This window comes from Onychostoma macrolepis, chromosome 01, assembly GCF_012432095.1.
Source record: "Onychostoma macrolepis isolate SWU-2019 chromosome 01, ASM1243209v1, whole genome shotgun sequence".
Lineage (NCBI taxonomy): Eukaryota > Metazoa > Chordata > Actinopteri > Cypriniformes > Cyprinidae > Onychostoma > Onychostoma macrolepis.
In genome coordinates, this window is record NC_081155.1 from 10,719,628 (window position 1) to 10,738,892 (window position 19,265).

The 19,265-nt window shown below is 38.0% G+C and overlaps 2 protein-coding genes across 2 annotated transcripts; one reads left to right on the forward strand and one right to left on the reverse strand.

Moving 5' to 3' along the window:
• Positions 1 to 691: 691 nt before the first annotated feature.
• On the reverse strand, positions 692 to 4,541 carry si:ch211-286b5.2 (uncharacterized). The gene is made up of 7 exons (XM_058773099.1): positions 4,424 to 4,541; positions 4,021 to 4,067; positions 3,811 to 3,896; positions 2,268 to 3,710; positions 1,203 to 1,336; positions 958 to 1,050; positions 692 to 831 (listed from the first exon to the last, which is right to left on the reverse strand). Exons 2-7 carry the CDS (start codon positions 4,046 to 4,048, stop codon positions 729 to 731), a joined length of 1,887 nt encoding a protein of 628 aa, XP_058629082.1. The 5' UTR covers positions 4,049 to 4,067; positions 4,424 to 4,541; the 3' UTR covers positions 692 to 728.
• An 8-nt stretch (positions 4,542 to 4,549) lies between these two features.
• Positions 4,550 to 19,162, forward strand: cc2d1a (coiled-coil and C2 domain containing 1A). The gene is made up of 29 exons (XM_058773086.1): positions 4,550 to 4,688; positions 5,175 to 5,253; positions 6,067 to 6,208; positions 6,307 to 6,413; positions 6,515 to 6,742; positions 7,718 to 8,012; positions 8,089 to 8,198; positions 9,236 to 9,308; positions 9,398 to 9,487; positions 9,585 to 9,712; positions 9,823 to 9,895; positions 10,945 to 11,063; positions 11,134 to 11,245; positions 11,313 to 11,485; positions 12,889 to 13,011; positions 13,116 to 13,174; positions 13,956 to 14,072; positions 14,162 to 14,235; positions 14,562 to 14,620; positions 14,714 to 14,765; positions 14,847 to 14,946; positions 15,307 to 15,397; positions 15,472 to 15,645; positions 15,747 to 15,802; positions 15,884 to 15,956; positions 16,041 to 16,161; positions 16,824 to 16,900; positions 17,216 to 17,263; positions 17,353 to 19,162. Exons 2-29 carry the CDS (start codon positions 5,197 to 5,199, stop codon positions 17,389 to 17,391), a joined length of 2,970 nt encoding a protein of 989 aa, XP_058629069.1. The 5' UTR covers positions 4,550 to 4,688; positions 5,175 to 5,196; the 3' UTR covers positions 17,392 to 19,162.
• The last annotated feature ends 103 nt before the right edge of the window (positions 19,163 to 19,265 follow it).

A 19,265-nucleotide genomic window follows, 5' to 3' on the forward strand; every position in this document is an offset into this window, starting at 1 on the left:
TCTTTGGTGAAATATAAACCCTTTTAATGTTATTGAAGTGTGTTTTTTCTCTTTAAAGCTGCCTATATTTTGCATTAATATTTGACATCAATCTTCTGTTTTTATTTCTCTATTTTTACTACATTTTGGAGAACCTGATCATCAGGTTTTGTTTGTGGCATCATGTACATTTGTTTAAAATTATGATGTTTACTTTGAGACAAAAGAAAATGAACACTAGAAACATGTTAAGTCAACTTTTGAAACGTATGTGTACATATCACAGCACTTCAGCTAAAACTGGTTCAGTTTGACCATTTTTGATGTCTAGTTTTACAAAACATGATTTCACAGAATCAAACGCACACTGCAACAACCAGAAAGAGTCATTTTATTTATGCAGAATGTGTTCTGAACAGGAATTTGGACTGATTTTATGACTGGAACTTTGAAGACCGGTTGCTAAGGTTATGACCCTTCAGTCTAGGGGTCACAACCCTGTGATTGACAGAATTACAATGTTTACTACTTTGCTTGAACCTCCTAAGAAAAGTGTTAACTTTGGCTTACTAAAACAGAGCAACTCTATGCATGTTGTACTTTTGCTCTTAGACACAGACTTCTAACAAGTGTAACTGAACAGCTGTGAACAAGTGCCTGCTATCGGAACCCATCAGTGCAAATTATTTATTGATCTTTCCTTTGTCTTTTTTTTTTTTCTGTCCACTATATCGTGCAGTAAAATGCGTTCAGAATCTGTTGGCACTATGCCTATATTTCTGATTGTGGAGTGGAGGTTTTCTGCCTTGTTGCCCAAATCCGATCTTCCTGCGTGCGTCCATCAATAACTGACTGCAAGAAAACATAATTATGGTTTATGGTCAAAACTGTTCTTTACGGTTTTATTTAATAATGAACTTAATAGTGTAAACCACAAAATCAGAATTGTTTAAGTGCTCAAAACAAATCCTGACTTACTTCAGAGAGGCAATATCTCTGGTTAGGCCGCATACAAGCTCTGTGGCATCTTCCAGATCACAGGAGGCTTCTGAGATGGGGAGATCCTCCAAACTGAGCAAAATATAAACAATGAAAATGGCCAAAAACACCTTGCGCTGTGCATTAATGTTATGAACGGTAAAGTCTGAAATTTAACCCATTTCTGGAAACCTAAACAGACCTCCAGTAACATTCAAAGTCAATGGCTGTCACACTTGTCTCACCTCAGAGGGATGTTGTTGAGCTGGGAATCTGTCACCGAGTGCATGGATAAAGGGCTGGAAGGATCCGGTTCAGCGGCGGGACTCCGATGAGGCTCATGGGCGTCACTCGCTAAACTTACACGCTCCGTAAACGACTGAGGATACAACTCTGTTTTAGTAACTTAAAGGGATAGTTCACCCAAAAATGAAAAATCTGTCATTTACTCCCCCTCAAGTAGTTCCAAACCTGTATGAATGTATTTGTTCTGCTGAACACAAAGGAAGATATTCTGAAGAATGTGGGAAACAGAGCAGTTCTGGGGCACCATTGACTTCCATAGTATTTTTTTTTTCTTCTCCCTACTATGGAAGTCAATGGAGCCCCAAAACAGCCTGGTTACAAACTTTCTTCAGAATATCTTCCTTTGTGTTCAGCAGAACAAAGAAATTCATACAGGTTTGGAACTACTTGAGGGTGAATAAATGATGACAGATTTTTCATTTTTGGGTGAACTATGCCTTTAATGCTGACTTTAAAGGACATGTCAGAGTTTTGGATACCAAAACCTACACTGCAAATTTAAAACTAAAGTCAAATAAAAAATACCAATTAGTGGTTTTGGTATTTCAAAGGAATATACACACCAGTGACACCGGTTTGATGACAACCAACACTGATTTCTGTGTCAACTAATACTTTATTCTAGCCTTTTTCTCACCCAAAGCTATCTTATAGAAGTCGTATAGACTACTTTTATGGTGCTTTTATGACTTTTCTAGATCCTAAAAGCACTTCAGAGCACATTCTGCAGTATCTTCTTGAAATATGGCTTTGGAATGACTTGACTGTTTTGTTTTTTTTAAGTCAGGGGTGTCTAACCCTGATTCTGGAGAGACGGCATCCTTCAGAGTTTAGCTCCAACAAATTTGCACGGACGTTTCTTCTGAGTCTGAAGAGCTTGATTAACTGGTTCAGGTGTGTTTATTTAGGGTTGAAGCTAAACTCTGCAGGACAGTGGCCCTCCAGGAGCAGGTTTGGACACCCCTGCTTTAAGTGTACGTTCTTCATTCAAAAGAATAACTCACTTGCACATCTTCATTATCACCACCTGGTGGAGCTGCAGGTAAGGACAAACTCGAGGCGCTGTTGTTCTCACAGTCTGCCTTGTTCTCAGCTGTGACGGTGGGAGCAACCTGAGTAAAGTCAGGTGACTCACACTTATTTTCTGTCTCGTGGACTGCAGGAGGTGCACTGATGGTCTCATCGGCTGCGATATCCATGAGCTCCACACACTGTTCACTGGTGTGGTCACTGGTAGAGGCGTTCATGTCACATTCACACGGACTGCACTGCTTGATCTCGTCGCCTCCCGCTACGAGTTCTTCTCCAAATTGGTTAGCAACCGCAGAAGCGGATGGAGAGGCTTCATTGGCCTCTTTGGGAACTTCAAGTGAACCGGCTATCACAACCTCTTCTTGAGCTGAAACATCAGTTGAGTCCTTGCAAACTTCAGCAAAATCTACAGGTACTTCAGTACCAATCTCAGTTGCGACCTCATTGCTATCTTCTCTAACGTTGCTTTCAGTAGCATTTTGCTCCATGCATTCAGTGTCATTTTGCTCGAGAGTGTTTAGAGCATGGGATGAGATTGCATTATCAGTTTCATGAGTAACAGGCTCCCTTGACATGCATTTCACCAGTATCTGAACTTCATTCCCATATTGCACATCAGGCTGCTCCAGTTCCTCTTGTACAGGTGTATCCTCCATTGAGCAAGAGGTTGAGAAGGAGGGCACTGAAACCTCTAACTCAGCAACTCCCTTTTCGTCACTCGTCATGACCTGATCTGCATTAGTAACTTGCTCCATCTCGTTCTCCTGGCTTCCTTCAAACACATTCCCTCTAGTCGGCTGTCCCTTGAGCATCTTCTTCCTTCCTCCAAGCCTGCACATTCCCATCCTCTTTCTTGTTTTCCTCTTTACTAGAGGATCTGCAGAACCTGCATCTTCAGGCATCTGAATCTGGTCATATGAGGTCTCCTCTACGATGCCCGAAGACCCTAATTGTTCATCCATCTTGGGTTCAGTGTCCTCGTGTGACAATTCTCTCTCTTGATGCTCATCTGGTGGTAATTCAGAGTCGCAGTCATCTGGGACCTTCTGAGATTGATGATTTGAATTTCTTGTGATTTCACGCTCTTCATCATCCAGCTCTATGTTGAGCTGATCTACATTAATAGCTTCTGTATTCAGAGGTCTAGAGAGAGTGTGCTTGTCGCTGTTGTCGAGTTCTGGGGTTTGTACTGTGATCGCTACAGTTTGTTCAATCCCATGAGAGACCTCAGGTGGATTTCCAAGCTCATCATTATCATCATGGCTTGTTTTCTCTTCCAAGGAACAGCACGGATCTACAGGGAATTCTGTTGTGTGAGTGACTTGTAATGTGCTCTGTCCAGGCTGATGTTCATCCAGCTTGTCTGAGCACAATGCATTGTGGGAATTGTCGTTTTCTGATTCTGGTGTCAGAGTCTAGACATTAAGGTAAAATGAATCAACAAATATAACAGCATAGTGACATCAAAACATATTGTAATTTCTTCAAAATGTTTGTAATCAAGAGGGAACTCACTTGATTTTCATCTTCACACTGGTTTGTTTCTTCAGTGCTTTTCTGTCGTTTTGCTCTGGTTTGCGTCCTCTTAGGGGGTTTGAACTCTGCCAAAAGACATTTAATAGCATCAGCATGTTTACTGAAAAATTAAATATGTAATATAACTCTAATCAAGCTGGTAGTATGAATGACTGATAATTATGTTTACATGGGTACAAGGTGGGCTACCTGTTGTCTTTGATTTTCTTTTGCCCATTGTTTTAGTTCAGATTCAACTAAATGAATAAAAGTCACAAACATGTTAATGGCACACTTGACGCTATTAATTTACATACTGTAGATTGTTTGTTTACATGTATTAATATATTTTTCCTCTAAACCAATTTTGTAAAATAAGTTCTTATAACCAATTATAAATCACTTTAACATATCAAATAAACCGTTTAAACCCGTTGTAAACAGCACTTAATTAATTTGACAGACATTACACTGTCAAGTCAAATAAGCGCGCGAAAGATTCGTGACGCTATTTCATATTTAGTAAACTATTTCTGCACATTTTCTCAGAGAATACAAACTATAACACGACAAACCATCATAAAGTGTAAAATATGATTTAAAATCTCAATACATAGACACGCTGACGGTTGAACTACAGGTGCTGTGCTGTGCTGTGGGGCGTTCCCGCGTGCCGTAAAGCGCGAGCCTCTGTCGTTGCTATGGGAAACCTGGCGAAAAGCAGGAAGTGCTGGAGCTACAGTGACAGCAGTGCAGATTTGTGTTTATCTCTGTGTTTATGACACTCTGGTGCAGAAATTTAATGACAGGCAGCTTGTTCTTCTCAACGAAACAGATATTTACCACGTAACCCGCCCTTGGAGGAACATATGATCAAGGTATCGCGTTCAAATTGTTAGTAAATAGAGTCTGATGGAAGAATTAGCCTTCCCGCTAGCAGAGACTTTGACTGAATTAGTTGTTTACTTTATGATTTATATTGTGAATGATCTGATATTCATTTTATGGCTTCCTTTCGCTTTGCCTCCAATAGTTTTGGTACGAAATCAGCCAAATATGTGCTTTGGATTAACCTGTTTAACCTGTAAACACTAGCAGGTTAAGTACCGTTGAAACATTCGCTATTGAGCTTAGTCTGTTAATGTAAGGTGACGGAGCTATGGGAGAAATATTCAACTATTAAATATGTATATTTGGCCGTTGATTATGTCTATGCATTGATTATGCAAATACAGACGTAATGATTTAGGAATGCGCCATGACGCCACTCTCTTTCTGCTGTGGTTGGTTGTGGAGTGATTGAAAGGCTGATGCAGTGGCTGCTTTGTAGTTTTGTTAATGAATCTTTATTTTTCTCACTCCAGGTTTGAAGGACCTGCGGAGAAAATGAGTCGAAGCCGGAACCCTCCGCAGAAGGGCCAGGGGGCCGCCAAGGCCAAACAGGTAACAAACCAGATGAGAGACAGGACTCGTAGAGGAAATGTCATCTTTGAAGTCAGCATGAAATGAAATGGAAAATCACCCTATTTATTTTCTAAATGCCTGTTATAGATCATATTGTGAATTACTCATCTGTGCATGTGTTTTTTTTGTTTGTTTTTTTTGTTTAACTTTATAATGTTTAATGATTTGTGGTGATGTAACTAGGACTTTTCCCAACATTTAGTGCGCTAAAACTGCATTCACTTTTGAGTGCCACACATATAGGTTCATAAAATGCTTTTGAATCTATAAATCAGTTTTGAGGGTTATTATTGTAAATTAAAACTAAAAACTATTAAAAATTGAAATAAAATTTACTTTTTTTTTATTCATGCAATATTAAAATGTCATCTTTGAAGTCAGCATGAAATGAAAAAACCTATTAAACCTATTAAAAAATGACACTTGAAATAAAAAACATTAACCAAAATAAAAAATTGCTACATGCTAGTCACAAAGGCAAAATTTCTAACTGTTCTTTACTTTAACCTGAAGTACCATAATAAAGTAATAAAAGAAAAATTGAAAGAAAAATTAAAACATTTATAGACATATTAAGTGAAATGTAAATGTGTAAAAATGCTTTTGAATTTGCAACAGTTCATATGTAATGTTCAAACAAGCTATGAATATTTACATATACAGACAAAGAATGACACACAACAAAATGACTAAAACTTTATTTAAAATGAAAATGAAATGAAAATATAATGTAATTCAAAATATTGATAAAAACGAAAATAACACCGGTTCTCCCTCCTCACATTTAATCAGATGGGACTGCTGCTGGATTTGGCTCCTGACGGCGGGCTGGATGACTCTGGAGGAAATGATGAGGAGCTGGAGGTGGAGCTTCTGGCATTGATGGGAGGAGGAGGGAGGAGCGGACCAGCAGGCAAAAGACCTGGAGGAAAAGGTGAGGATGTTATGTATTTATGCCGTATACCAGCAGCAAGACAAACCTTGATCCCTTGGCATTTGCCCTAATCTTTCTGTCTTTTTTGCATCATGTAGCTCCGGTGCCCATGGAGGACATTGAACGGATGGCAGCGCTTTGTATGAAAGACCTGGACGAGGAAGGAGATGACGATGGTGATTTGGAGAACGACGCTGATCTCTTGGTAAGACAAAACCCTTCTTGTCTTTACATCACTACAGGTGGCACATCAGATGTGATCTTTCGCTCAGATACAGGTTTTACAAGTCGTTTTATGTGTTTCAGGCCGAATTGAATGAGGTTCTGGAAGACGATGAGGAGCAAGTGGTCAGGAAACCTCCTCCGTCACCGGTGCCTCCTCAACGCTCGAATGCAGTGCCCGCATCCCAGAATGCACCTGACAGCCTGGAGGCTCGCCTGCAAGAGCGCTTGGACATGTACCAAACGGCCATTACCAACGCCAAGGCCGTGGGGGAGACCAGCAAAGCACGGCGATACGACCGCGGACTGAAGGTGGGACATTTCCAAGACTAGAGCACCACCCACATTGACTTTTTGATGGCCGATGATAGTGTCTTAGAGCACATGTCTTCAGCCCACTGTCCTCCAGAGTTTAGCTGCAACCCTAATCAAACACACCAGAAACAGCTAATCAAGCTCCTCAAGACTGCTTATAAATACACAGGTTGGAAATAAACTTTGCAGGACAGTGGGTCCCCAGGAGCAGGGCTGAAGACCTCTGTCTCAGAGAGCAGGGTGGCCAGTGTAACGGTGATATATGATATCATCAGACTATTTCATTTAACAATAATAAATCACACAAGCCTAACAATTACTGCAATTTATTTGACACAATATTTACTATAATAATTAGAAATAAATAATTTGAAAACCCATCATTTTGAAGAAAAAAAAACTTTTAATCTTTAACATTTAAACTTGATTTTAAATTCATTTAGATTAATTAATCTGTAAAATAAATAACTTGTACTATATTTTATGTAGAATATATTTACATGGTTTGTATGTATTTTTATATTTTACTTTTACTACATTTTTACTAGACTATATGGCAATTAGTGCTGTCAAACAATTAATCGCGATTAATCGCATTCAAACGTTTTTGATTACATAATATATGTGTGTACTGAGTATATTTATTATGTGTATATACAAATACACACACATACAGTATATATTTTGAAAATACTAACATGAATATATTTACATTCACATAATTTATATTATACATAAATATATTTAATATATAAACAGCATATTTTTCTTAAATATATGCATGCATGTGTGTGTTATCAGTCAAACAGAAAAAAGGACTGACTGTTTGTAATGTATCAGATGGTGATCAAGTCATATATCACCAATAGCAATGTATTGTATGCATCAGGAGTCCGAGACATTACAAAATTTTCATTTTTTCCTCATGTCTGAGGATTTCCAAGCGGTTAGTAACACATTTTCTGTTTTTAGACTCTACAGTCTATGCTGACGTCAGTTAAAAAGGGGAAGCCCATCAATGAAGATGAGATTCCTCCTCCTGTGGCCACTGGTGGAAAACCCTCCGCTGCTCCGCAGGCTGAGCCAATCACAGAGCAAGAAAAACCTGCTCCAGCAAACACGCCACCGCAGACGGCCAACGTCAAGCCAGTTGCTCCATCCAAACCTCAGCTGCTACAGCCTCCGTCACAGAGAGCGATGGCCGTGACGCCAGATACACCAGCCATATCACCCCTGACACCCGGCCAGCCCAGCGCTCAGCACTCAGGTACACACACACACACACACACGCTCACACTGAAGCTGTTACTGTACACATTGTCATGTGTGTTTGTGTGTTTCAGAGCTCAAAGCGAGTATATTAAGCAGACAGAGAGAGTATAAGCTGGCAGCCTTAAAGGCCAAACAGAGCGGAAACACTGAACAAGCCAAACAACTCTACCAAGTGTCCAAGGTGAATGAGTTTTGCCAGTTCATGATCATCAGGTCTAATTTGGGTCACAAAGTCACACATTTACACTCATTTCTTTGGTTCCCTATGCATTTTATTTATGTGCAGTAACATTCAAAAGTTTGCAGTCTGTACGATTATTTAATTTGAAAGAGATTAATACTTCTATTCAGCAAGAATGCATTAAATTGATGAAAAGTGACAGTAAAGACCAGGGTTATTGGTTATTACAGATAAACTGGATAAATAATAAACTAAAATGAGAAAAAAATTGTACTTAAAAAATAAAATAAATGTTAAGTGAGAGAAAATATAAAAACATAAACTTATTGTACTTAAGCTAGTTGCCTAGGCAAGATTTCTCATTTTCATTTAGTTTATCTTGATATGCTAATACTTAAATAAAAATGAATAAAAACTATAGAGACATATTTAAAAAATAACTGATAAAACTAATAAAAACAGACAACAAAATTACTAAAACCTTAACAAAAATAAAAATGGAAAATATCAAAATAAAAGCTAACTCAAAATATTATGAATAAACTCGATGATACTAAAATAACACAGGTAAAGACATTTAGAATGTTACAAAAGATTTCTGTTTTAAATAACTTCTATTATTTTGAACTTTATGGTTATCAAATAAACCTGAAAAAAATGTATTACAGTTATTAATAGAAATATGAAGCACCTCAACTGATTTCAACAATGATAATAATAATAATAAACATTTCTTTAGCAGCAAATCAGCATGTTAGAATGATTTCTGAAGGATCATGTGACACTGAAGACTGGAGCAATGATGCTGAAAATTCAGCTTTGATCACAGCAATAAGTTACATTTTACAATATATTCTCATAGAAACCAGAACAGACTTAACTGAAAAATATTAAAACATATACTGACCCCAAAAGTTTGAACAGAAGTGTCGGTGTGTTATTGTGGATTGTAGATTTACACAGCACTAGGTTAACCAACAATTAACAACTGAGAAAATGAACTTTCCCTTGCTCTCCGTCTCTCCCTTTCCTCACAGAGATTAGACTCAGTGGTGGAGAGTGTTGACAGAGGGGAGATTGTGGACATCAGCTCACTGCCGCCCCCTCCTGGTACAGCTTTACCTCACAGATCTCCACTAGCCTCCGTTACATTCTGATCAGTTCAGTGTGAGTTTGATGACAGTGTCTCTGTCTTTCAGGAGAGGTTGAAGTGCCCCGCTCTAACCCTCCCCAGCTGTCCTCTAAACCAGCCGCCCCTCCTGCTGCCCCCACTGCTGCCCCAGACACAGGTGAGAGTGTGTGGGTTAATGTGACGTCCCACTCACACATCAAACACAGACATCAGTTATATGTGTGTGTGTGTGTGTGTGTGTGTGTGTGTTTCAGCTCTCTCTGCTCCCCGGAGCGTCGCCGAGGCCTTACAGCAGCGCATGGACAAATACAGAGAAGCGGCTGAGAGCGCCAAGAGCAAAGGAGATGACCGCAAAGCTCGCATGCACCAGCGCATAATCAAGGTAACACATGCCAAGACTCACTTAAATAAAAGAGCAGGTGCTGTTTCATTAACCTCTCATGTGTGTGTGTGTGTGTGTGTGTGTGTGTGTGTGTGTGTTCTTGACTTCAGCAATATCAAGACGCCATTAAAGCTCATAAAGCTGGACGGCCTGTGAATTTGGCAGACCTTCCTGTTCCACCAGGTAACGCTTGTTTACTTGTTTCTAGCGAGAGCCAAACTTCTGACAAATGTCTTCATGAATATAGTAAAACGTCTTGCATGTGCCTCACCAGTGAGAAAGGTTAAAAATGTACCAGATAATGTGTTAATTAAAATCTAAATATATCAAGAGGTGTTTGTAAATGTTAGAGCATGGTGTGCTGATTATTTATAAGTAAATAAGTAATTTAATTATACACACTGCTGTTCAAAGTTTGGGATCCGTAGGACTTTTTTTAATGTTTATGAAAGTCTCTTCTGCTCACCAAGACTGTATTTATGTGTTAAAAAATACAGTAATACACACTGAAAATACTCCAGTCTTCAGTGTCACATGATCCTTCAGAAATCATTCTGATATACTGATTTGCTGCTCAAGAAATGTTTATTATTATTATCATTGTTGAAATCAGTTGTTGATTCATATTTTTGTGGAATTTTTTTTTTCCCCACGATATTTGATGAATAGAAAGTCCAAAAGAACAGCATTTATTTGAAACTGAAATCTTTTGTAACATAAATACCTTTACTGTCACTTTTGAGCAATTATATTATATATAAATATATTATATATTAAATTAACAAAATTAAATTAAAACATTCTGATACTAAATGGCAGTGTGCATTTATAATTATGTAATTAAATTAATTATAGTGTATATAAAACGGATACAGTGTAGTTACGGTTATTGTTTCTGCACAGAATAAATGTAATTTTTATTTTATTTGTTTTTAGTTTACAATTCAGTCTTGTTTTCTTGCGGTTCTGAGAAAAAGTCATAATTGCAAGATATAGGGGTTTATGAGAATAAATAAAAAGTCTGACTTTTTTGCAATTTAGAGCTTACTTATCATAGTTCTGTATTTGTTTTATTGTCATGGATTAAATAAAAATATTTTATAAAGTCATAGTGACTTTTTATCTCACCATTCTGACTTTTTTACTTAGAATTGTGAATTTACATGTCAGGATTTCATAGTAGATAGTTTGTACACCTCATTTTTGACATTGTTAATGTTTGTGCATGTCAGGTTGTCCTCCGCTGCAGGGCACTGAGGGCGGCGAACAGAATTTTATGGGTGTCCTGGAGACAGCCATGAAGCTGGCCAATCAGGACGCAGATGCCGACGCAGACGAAGAACCACAGAAGGTAGCGTCAAAGTTCAGCAGAACCTCTAGAAACTGTGCTTCAGATTCTTCATCTCTCTGTGTCTGTGCAGCCATCAGCTCAGCCTGCCGTTCAGAAATCCAGAGCTCCCGCTCCTCCGAAATCCTCGTCGGCTGCAGGGACGCCCACCGGCTCCACCAACGCCTCCAAACTAGGAGGGAAAGGTAGATGTGTGTTTATATATCGGCATTAACGCGTACGCACTGTTGTGTGACGTGTGTTGTTGTGCAGCCCAGCAGCAGCTGAATTTCCTGACGATGCGCAGGCAGCAGTTCGTGAAGGCTGCGCTGCGCTCTAAAGAGATGAAGGACATGCAGGGAGCCACTCAGCACTTGAGACACGCCAAAGGCCTCGAGCCCATGATCTCTGCCGCCAAGGCCGGACTTCCTGTTGACATCACCAAGGTTTGTGAATCAGCGATGTACCAAAAAGTAAAGCTTAGTTAGCGCTTCTCTGGTGCGCTCCTAGGAAGTTTGTATTTATGAGTTAGGAAGTTGTAATTAAGATGTCAGATGTGTTCAGGTCATTTTGGTTGGAGCAAAATGTACCTTTTCCATGAAAAATATAAAATAATGCACATCAGGTGTGCTTTTGCTTTGTTTTTATTCAGTTTATGAAAGTGCTATAAATCAAATTGTTACATATCCTATCGTAATTGGACAATACTATCCTATTTTGTACATGCAATTTAGCTACACTGTAAAAAATGACTGAATTTAACGGTAAAAGACTGTAAAAATGCTACAGTAAAAATCTGTTAAATGGTTAACGGTAAGTTCCCCTACTATATGCGGTGAAAAACTGTATTGGCCATAACGTTATTTTACAGTAGTATACCATTTTTGGAAGTGGAAAAAGAACATATAATTTACAGCTTATAACCATAAATTGACATTCCCAGAATTCCCTTTGTTACATTTCAAATGTGATGTTTTTTTGTTGAAATAACTGTTTCTTCTTAGTATTTTCTTATCAGTTTTGCACATTAGGGTTGTATGTTACACCTAATGTTGTTAAATTAATGTTTATTACATTATTTCAGTTTCGTGTGTGTTACCAGGATGGTGTTTAGTGTTTGTGTGAATGACATGTGCACCTTCTATAGGTTGATATTTAAAAGCTGCTTGTGATAGGCTTTGGTTTATCATGTGACTTTCTCATCACCACCTGCATTTGGTGGTTATCTGTATTACAGAGGTACAAAACAGATTTCAGTACTTCAGTAGGTTGGTATATTAACATTATATAAGTTAATGAAATTATGGTATTTAACTATAAATGTAAGTCAAAACCGTAAAACCTAAAATGTTGCAACAGTATTTTTTACAGTAAAATTCTGGCAACCACAGCTGCCGTTTTTTTTTTTTTTTTACAGTGTAGTTTTATATTAAATTAAAATAAATTTTAGTAGTTGTTAAATATATGCTCTGTATTACATTTGCATGTTTACTTAACTTGTCTTCATTATTTAATGTATATTTGAAGTTTTTATTACAGCCACCATTTAAATGTTTATATGTCATCGACGAATTGGAATAGAAACGTAATTTGATACGAAAACTGCCTCAAGTGCAATTTAAATGTTTGTATACAACTCAGTTTTTACTTGAGTCTTTATGTTCATGTAAATTTGATTAATTAATTGATTATATAAACTTTATTTTGGTTTTCAGCTTAATTACATTTATTTTGGTTTTGGTGTTTCATTAAGAAATTAATTAGGGTGCATATGTGTAAAGAGAGAAAGTGTTTGACACAGATCTCAGTGTGTGTGTGTTTTATGTATGGTGTGGTCTCTGGTGTCCAGGTGCCGGCCGCTCCGGTCAGTGAGGACGACTACAGACTGTCTCATTCACGCTCGTCTGCCCTCTCTCCGCACTCATCTGAGCAGTACACACAACTGATGGTGCAGCTCAAACAGCAGCATGAGGTTATTACACCGCACAGATCTGATCCATGTGAAGCGCACACTGAATTCAAGAGAAACACATGCTTTATTTACAATCTAATTGACTTTCTAACACTTGTTTCCAGAAATGCCTGGTGTACTCGCAGCAATTCACTCATATGGGGAATGTAGCAGAAACTGCCAGGTGTGTTTTCATTTATTATATTTAAATACAATAGGTGAAATTAAAAAATTGAAATAGGTGTGCGTTTTGCCTGATGAATCTGAAAGAAATTAATAGTTTTAAAAAAATGTTAAAGCTTAAATTCGTTAAAAAAATTTTTAATTCCTGTTTGATCACAGGAATAAATTACATTTTAAAAAATGCAAAATGTTTTTTTTTTTTCAAAAACATTAAAAAATCTTAACAGCCCCAAATCTTTGAATGGTAGTGTATGAATCAAAAACAGCCAGATTTGATAATATTTACCTAAACAAGCATTAAAAATGCTATTTTTATGCAAAACTGCTTTTGCTTTTTTACTTATTTAATATAAAAACAAATTACTTTTTTTTTTTTTTTTACACACATGAATGGTATAAATGAAACAAATTAATGTTTTTTTTTTTTTATTAATTCAAATATGTAATAATTATCAGTATCTAAATTCTAACCATAAATACTAACATAAGTATTAAATAAAAACATAATTTAGCCTTAAAGTATATTTGTTTGTGTGTTGGATAGTTTTTGCCTAGATTGTGGAGAATAAAAGCCCCCACATGGAGAGTAAAACCTGAAATGAACATTGTGGGAGCAGCAAACAGTCCTCATGAGGAAAACAGATTAATAAACATAGTAAATAAAAAATAAAAAATGCTGAGGGTTTGGTTTAAGGATTGCTGCCAAGCAAAGGTTATTAACTCAGTATAAAAATATTACAAGTAAATAGAAAGCCTCTGTGATAGAAAATATGTGTGTGTAGGTTTGAGAAGCTGGCTGAGGAATGCATGAGTAATATTGAAGTGCTGAAGAAAGCTCACGCTAAAGGAAGATCAGTTCCCAAATACCACACAGAGGAGCGCACCTTCAACACCGTCAAGTGAGAACATACACACACACACACACACACAACACATCTGTCAGTGCAGTCGTCCTGCAGATTCACTAAATGTCTTCATCTGTGTTTAGGATCAATCCTAACCTGACGTCTAATGACATGGTGCTGACCGTGGTGAAAGGAATCAACCTGCCCACTCCTCCAGGTGTGTGTGTGTGTGTGTGTGTGTGTGTGTGAACATGTGCCTGTGTGTGTGTTTGTGTGTCATAATGCTGTAAAAAGATGGTTTCAAATAACTCTGATTTGTCTCTGAAATACACTACCGTTGAAAAGTTTGGGGGATTTTATTTTTGTATTCATTTCTTCAAAAAATGTTTACTGACCCCAACCTTTTGAACATGAGTGTCTATATATATATATATATATATATATATATATATATATATATATATATATATATATATATAATAAAAACTTAATGAAATTCTGTGACAGAATGGCTACAAATGTTGTTTTCTTTGTTTTCTCCAGGAGTTTCAGCCAACGATCTGGATGCGAGTGTGCGCTTTGAGTTCCCGTTCCCCAGCGCGGTACACAACACTTTCACACTCTTCTACACACACACACACACACACACACACACACACATGCTATTGACATCTAACAGTGTGTTTGTTTCTTAGGAAGAAGCTCAGAGAGACAAAACCAGCACTGTGAGAAACACCAACTCTCCAGGTACACACACACACACACACACACGTGATCAGTGTGTTAAACAGGTGGCAGCATTAGCTGACAGTCTCTGTGTGTTTTCAGAGTTTAAGGAGCAGTTCAAGCTGAACATCAAGCGAGATCACAGAGGCTTTAAGAGAGTGGTACAGGCCAAAGGCATCAAGCTTGAGGTCGTACACAAAGGGTGAGACTCTTATTAATCGACACTAACACGTGCGGATCACATTCCACCCCAAAATGACATGACATTAGTAGTATTTTTCATAAGGAAAATTAAGATGATTCTCAATGCTGTCATTTTTTTCAAATGTTAAATTTAAAAAAATAAAATAAAATTAAGGAATTTAAAACAAATCAGCATAAGTTTTACTACAATTCAAATAATTATTAATTGAGATGAAATTGGTTTTAATAGTTAAATTAATAGTCCTAAAAATAAGCCTAGTTTTCTTTAGACAAAATAGTTTTCCACTTTTCATACAGGGTTGAAATATGGTGTCACTATCATTAGCAGCGACTCTAATAATCGCGTGTGTGTCCGCAGCGGTCTCTTCAAGACAGATAAAGTGGTGGGAAGTGCTCAGCTGAAGCTAGAAGCTCTTGAGAACCAGTGTGAGATCAGAGAGATCATTGACGTGAGTGATTCACACAAACGCGTGTCACATGCACACGAGCGCTGGTGTCCCATGAGGCTGTGCTGCCATTGCAGGTGTTGGACGGGCGTAAGGCGACAGGAGGGAAGCTGGAGGTGCGAGTGAAGATCCGCGAGCCGCTGTCTGGAGTTCAGCTGCAGCCGGTGACAGAGAAGTGGCTCGTCATCGACCCACTCACACCTTCACCGGAGAAGGACCGAGAGCGGGAGAAAAGCAGGGAAAAGGAACGGGTATGAGATGCCAATTACTGCTGTTTATATTACACACAGGATGTGTTCTTGCGTACAAACACAGCTGGACAAAAACTAAAAAAACATTTTCTTTTGCGCAGGCTCCTTCTCCAAGATCCAAACCCAGGAACGATCACGACAGGAACTCTAAACCAAGGTGACTCTAAAGCTGATCGTACAGCACTGATTTCCTGTCGCTCTGCGAGTGTGTTTAACGCGTGTCTCTGGTTGGTTTCAGCTCGCCTCCTCCGCAGTATAAGCTGCACAGCTTCAGTCTGCTTCACCACGACAAAGAGAGACTGGAGTGGAAGGTGTGTGTCTGTGTCAGTCATGGTAGCATTGAGCTGTTGACTGGATATTGAGTGTATAGCGAGTCATTTTGTGTGTCTCTTTAGATCAACGATTATAAGAAGAACAGACGAGACCCGTCGGAGCTGATCAAGCAGCACATGGACGTCTGTCAGCGACTGCAGTGGCAGAAATCATACCTGGAGAAACATCCGGCAGCACTGACAGGTTCCACATGCAATTAGAAAACTTTTCATTATGTGCACTACCGTTCAAAAGGGGCCAGGCCAGGGGTTTATTTGCAAAGACTCTAAAGCTTTTCTTCAGCAAGGATGCATTAAATTGATCAAAAGTGACAGTAAAGACATTTTATAATGTTACAAATGATTTCTATTTCAAATAAATGCTGTTCTTTTGAACTTTTATTCATCAAAAAATAAATTGTATCATGGTTTTCACACAAACATTGGGCAGCACAACTGTTTTAAACATTGATGATCAGAAATGTTTCTTGAGCAGCAAATCATCATATTAGAGTGGAGTGATTTCTGAAGGATCATGTGACACTGAAGACTGGAGTAATGATGCTGAAAATACAGCTTTGATCAATAAATTTTAATGTATTTTATAACAGGAAACTGTTATTTTACTAGATGTTTATTTTGTTACAAATAAGAGCATAAAATGTTGCATGTGGACTGCTGGGAGTGATAATGATTGATGATTCAAATGAATCGGTGAATCGTTTTTTTAAATGGTTCATTTAAATGAACCCTCTAAATCAACTGATTCACTTCAATGAAATGGACTTTCCAGTGCTACATATTAAAGACATTCAAGAGCAAAACAGATAATCAATAACGTACTGTATCTCTCTGTCTGTGTCTCAGAATATGAAAATGTGCTGCGGAAGTTTGTTCACGGTCTGTCAGATTCAGTCAAAATGTTTTCCAGCCAAGGCAACAGGGTGAGCAAACCACCCCCACACACACACACACACACACACACACTCACACACTATCAGACTTTAGCTGTTCTGCGTAAACGCGGTGATAAACTGTGAGGTGTCTATTTTTGTTCTCATTTCACTCAGAAATACTTGACATTGCTGAAGTGAAATGGGTTGTGAATGTCATTTTGTGTTGACATGAAACACTCATGCAGTTGCTCAGATGTGCAGATGTTCTGTGATGTGCCTTTAAACACAGCAGAAGCTGGATGTCAACATTTTTAAATCAGTCATTTAGATTAAAGCTAAAGAGCTTTTTCTCTGGTTTCTCAGGATGCAGCGAAAGACGCCCTCGGCCGACTGAAGATGGTGGAGAACGAGGTGAATAATAAAGCCTGCCGTGTCTGTGCTTCAGTCGCATCTTCATGTGAACTCACTGTCGTCTTTTTCATTGTCTCTCTCTCTCACAGTTTGAGTCGGTCAGGAAAAAACGGGCCGTCAGAGAGTGAAGAAACGCACTGTCTGCTGGAAAACTCTTCACACTTCTGAAATCATGAGAATAGAAATGAATCTTGACAGATATAAAGGAGCTGCAGAGGGAAACGCAACAAAAACACTACACACAAACACACACACATCCAATTAAGCACCTTTTGCATTGCTGCACTTCATTACTCTGCGGTCTAGACCGTCAAAACAATCCTCAATTTGTCTTTTGTAAGGAGAGCCGTCTGAATGTTTCGAGTGAGATCAAACTCCTCTCACCTAATGCAAAAAAAAAAAACCCCATCAAACACTAAAGGGGGAATCTCACAAAACCCATCAATTTATTTATTTAGCCCCCAAAAAGAGAGAGATTAGAAATTTTAGTTTTTAATGTTTAGTTTAATTTTAGTTTTAATGACAATTAAAAATACACACATTCTTAATGTTTATATAAATTATATATTTATATATAAATACATAATAAAAATAAATATTAAGAATAAGTGGATATGTATGTATGTATGTATGTGTATATATGTGTGTATATATATATATATATATATATATATATATATATACACTTTTTGTGAAATATGACATTAATTTGTGAGATTTCCCCATGTAATGCTTTGTGTGTGTGTATATATATATATATATATATATATATATATATATATATATATATAAAACATAAACAAAATGACGGTTATCAGGGAACAGGATTACAGTCGGTCATTCATTCCCTCTGACAGTTTCATGCATGTATCTAGCACTACAAAAGCGAAATGGTTCTTTTTATTTTAACCCAGTTTTTGTCTCTTTTGTCTTCCATCTCCTCCTATCTGACATGGCTCAGCCTAACCTCTCTTTCACATATAAATGCTGTTAATCTGCAGTCTTTACAGTAATCTGTGTCCTCCAGTATTCTCAGATTAGGATAATGCCGCTGCATGGCCGTGATATGGGAATAATCTCAGCACTCCAGGGAAGATGTTCAAGTGTGTGTGAGTGTGTTAGATGGAGGAGATGTGGATAATATCCCATAATCGTGGATTATCCGCACCCCGATGCTTCGGGAGACAGGGTTGTGAGAGGAAATGAAACGGGGCTCATTGTGCGGGTGTTTCGGGTGGAGGACGGAGGACGGTGTCCATGTGTGCCTGTGTGTGCCTTGGGTCTGTTTGGCTTGATAAGATGGAACGAGAGGTTATGTATCCGGGTGATAATGTGTGTGTTTGTGATGTTGTGGTGTTGGAGATGTGGTCATTCATATGCTGAGATCAGCATGTTTTTAGGGAAGCTGTCACCTCTTTTTTTTTTTTTTTCCCAGTTGTCTGTTTCAGAGTCAAAGGGCATCAACTTTAACCCCTGGCTGACACAGTCCGAACCCCTTGTTGTTTGTGTAGAGCAGATCCACATGTCCCAGTGTGTGTGCGTGTGCTACAGTCAATCATTATATCAACTGTTTGTTTGTTTGGTTGTTTTTTTTTAAAGAGCCAGACATAAAGCTGCCGCGTTTCCATGACAACCTCTTTATTCGGCACGCCGTCGTCTTTTAGGATGCTGTCTGAACCCAATTACCCTTCATGATCCCCGTTCACTCCAGCGTGTACAGATCAGGTTCATTACAGTCTCCATATACTGAAGGCAATCACTGCTAATGTATTAATGTATGTACTGATGTTCTGACGATGGGTCTATTTTTTAAAAGCTGCATTAATTTGTTAATGTGTCTACGGTGAAGGATATGATAATGTCTAATGTAATAATTAAAAAGGAAAGTTGACCTAAAAATGGAGAATCTGTCATCATTCACTCATATACTTGTGGTGTTTAAAGCCACTTTTTTTTTTTTTTTTTTTTAATGTTTAAGTGATACAAAGGAGATGTTTTGCAG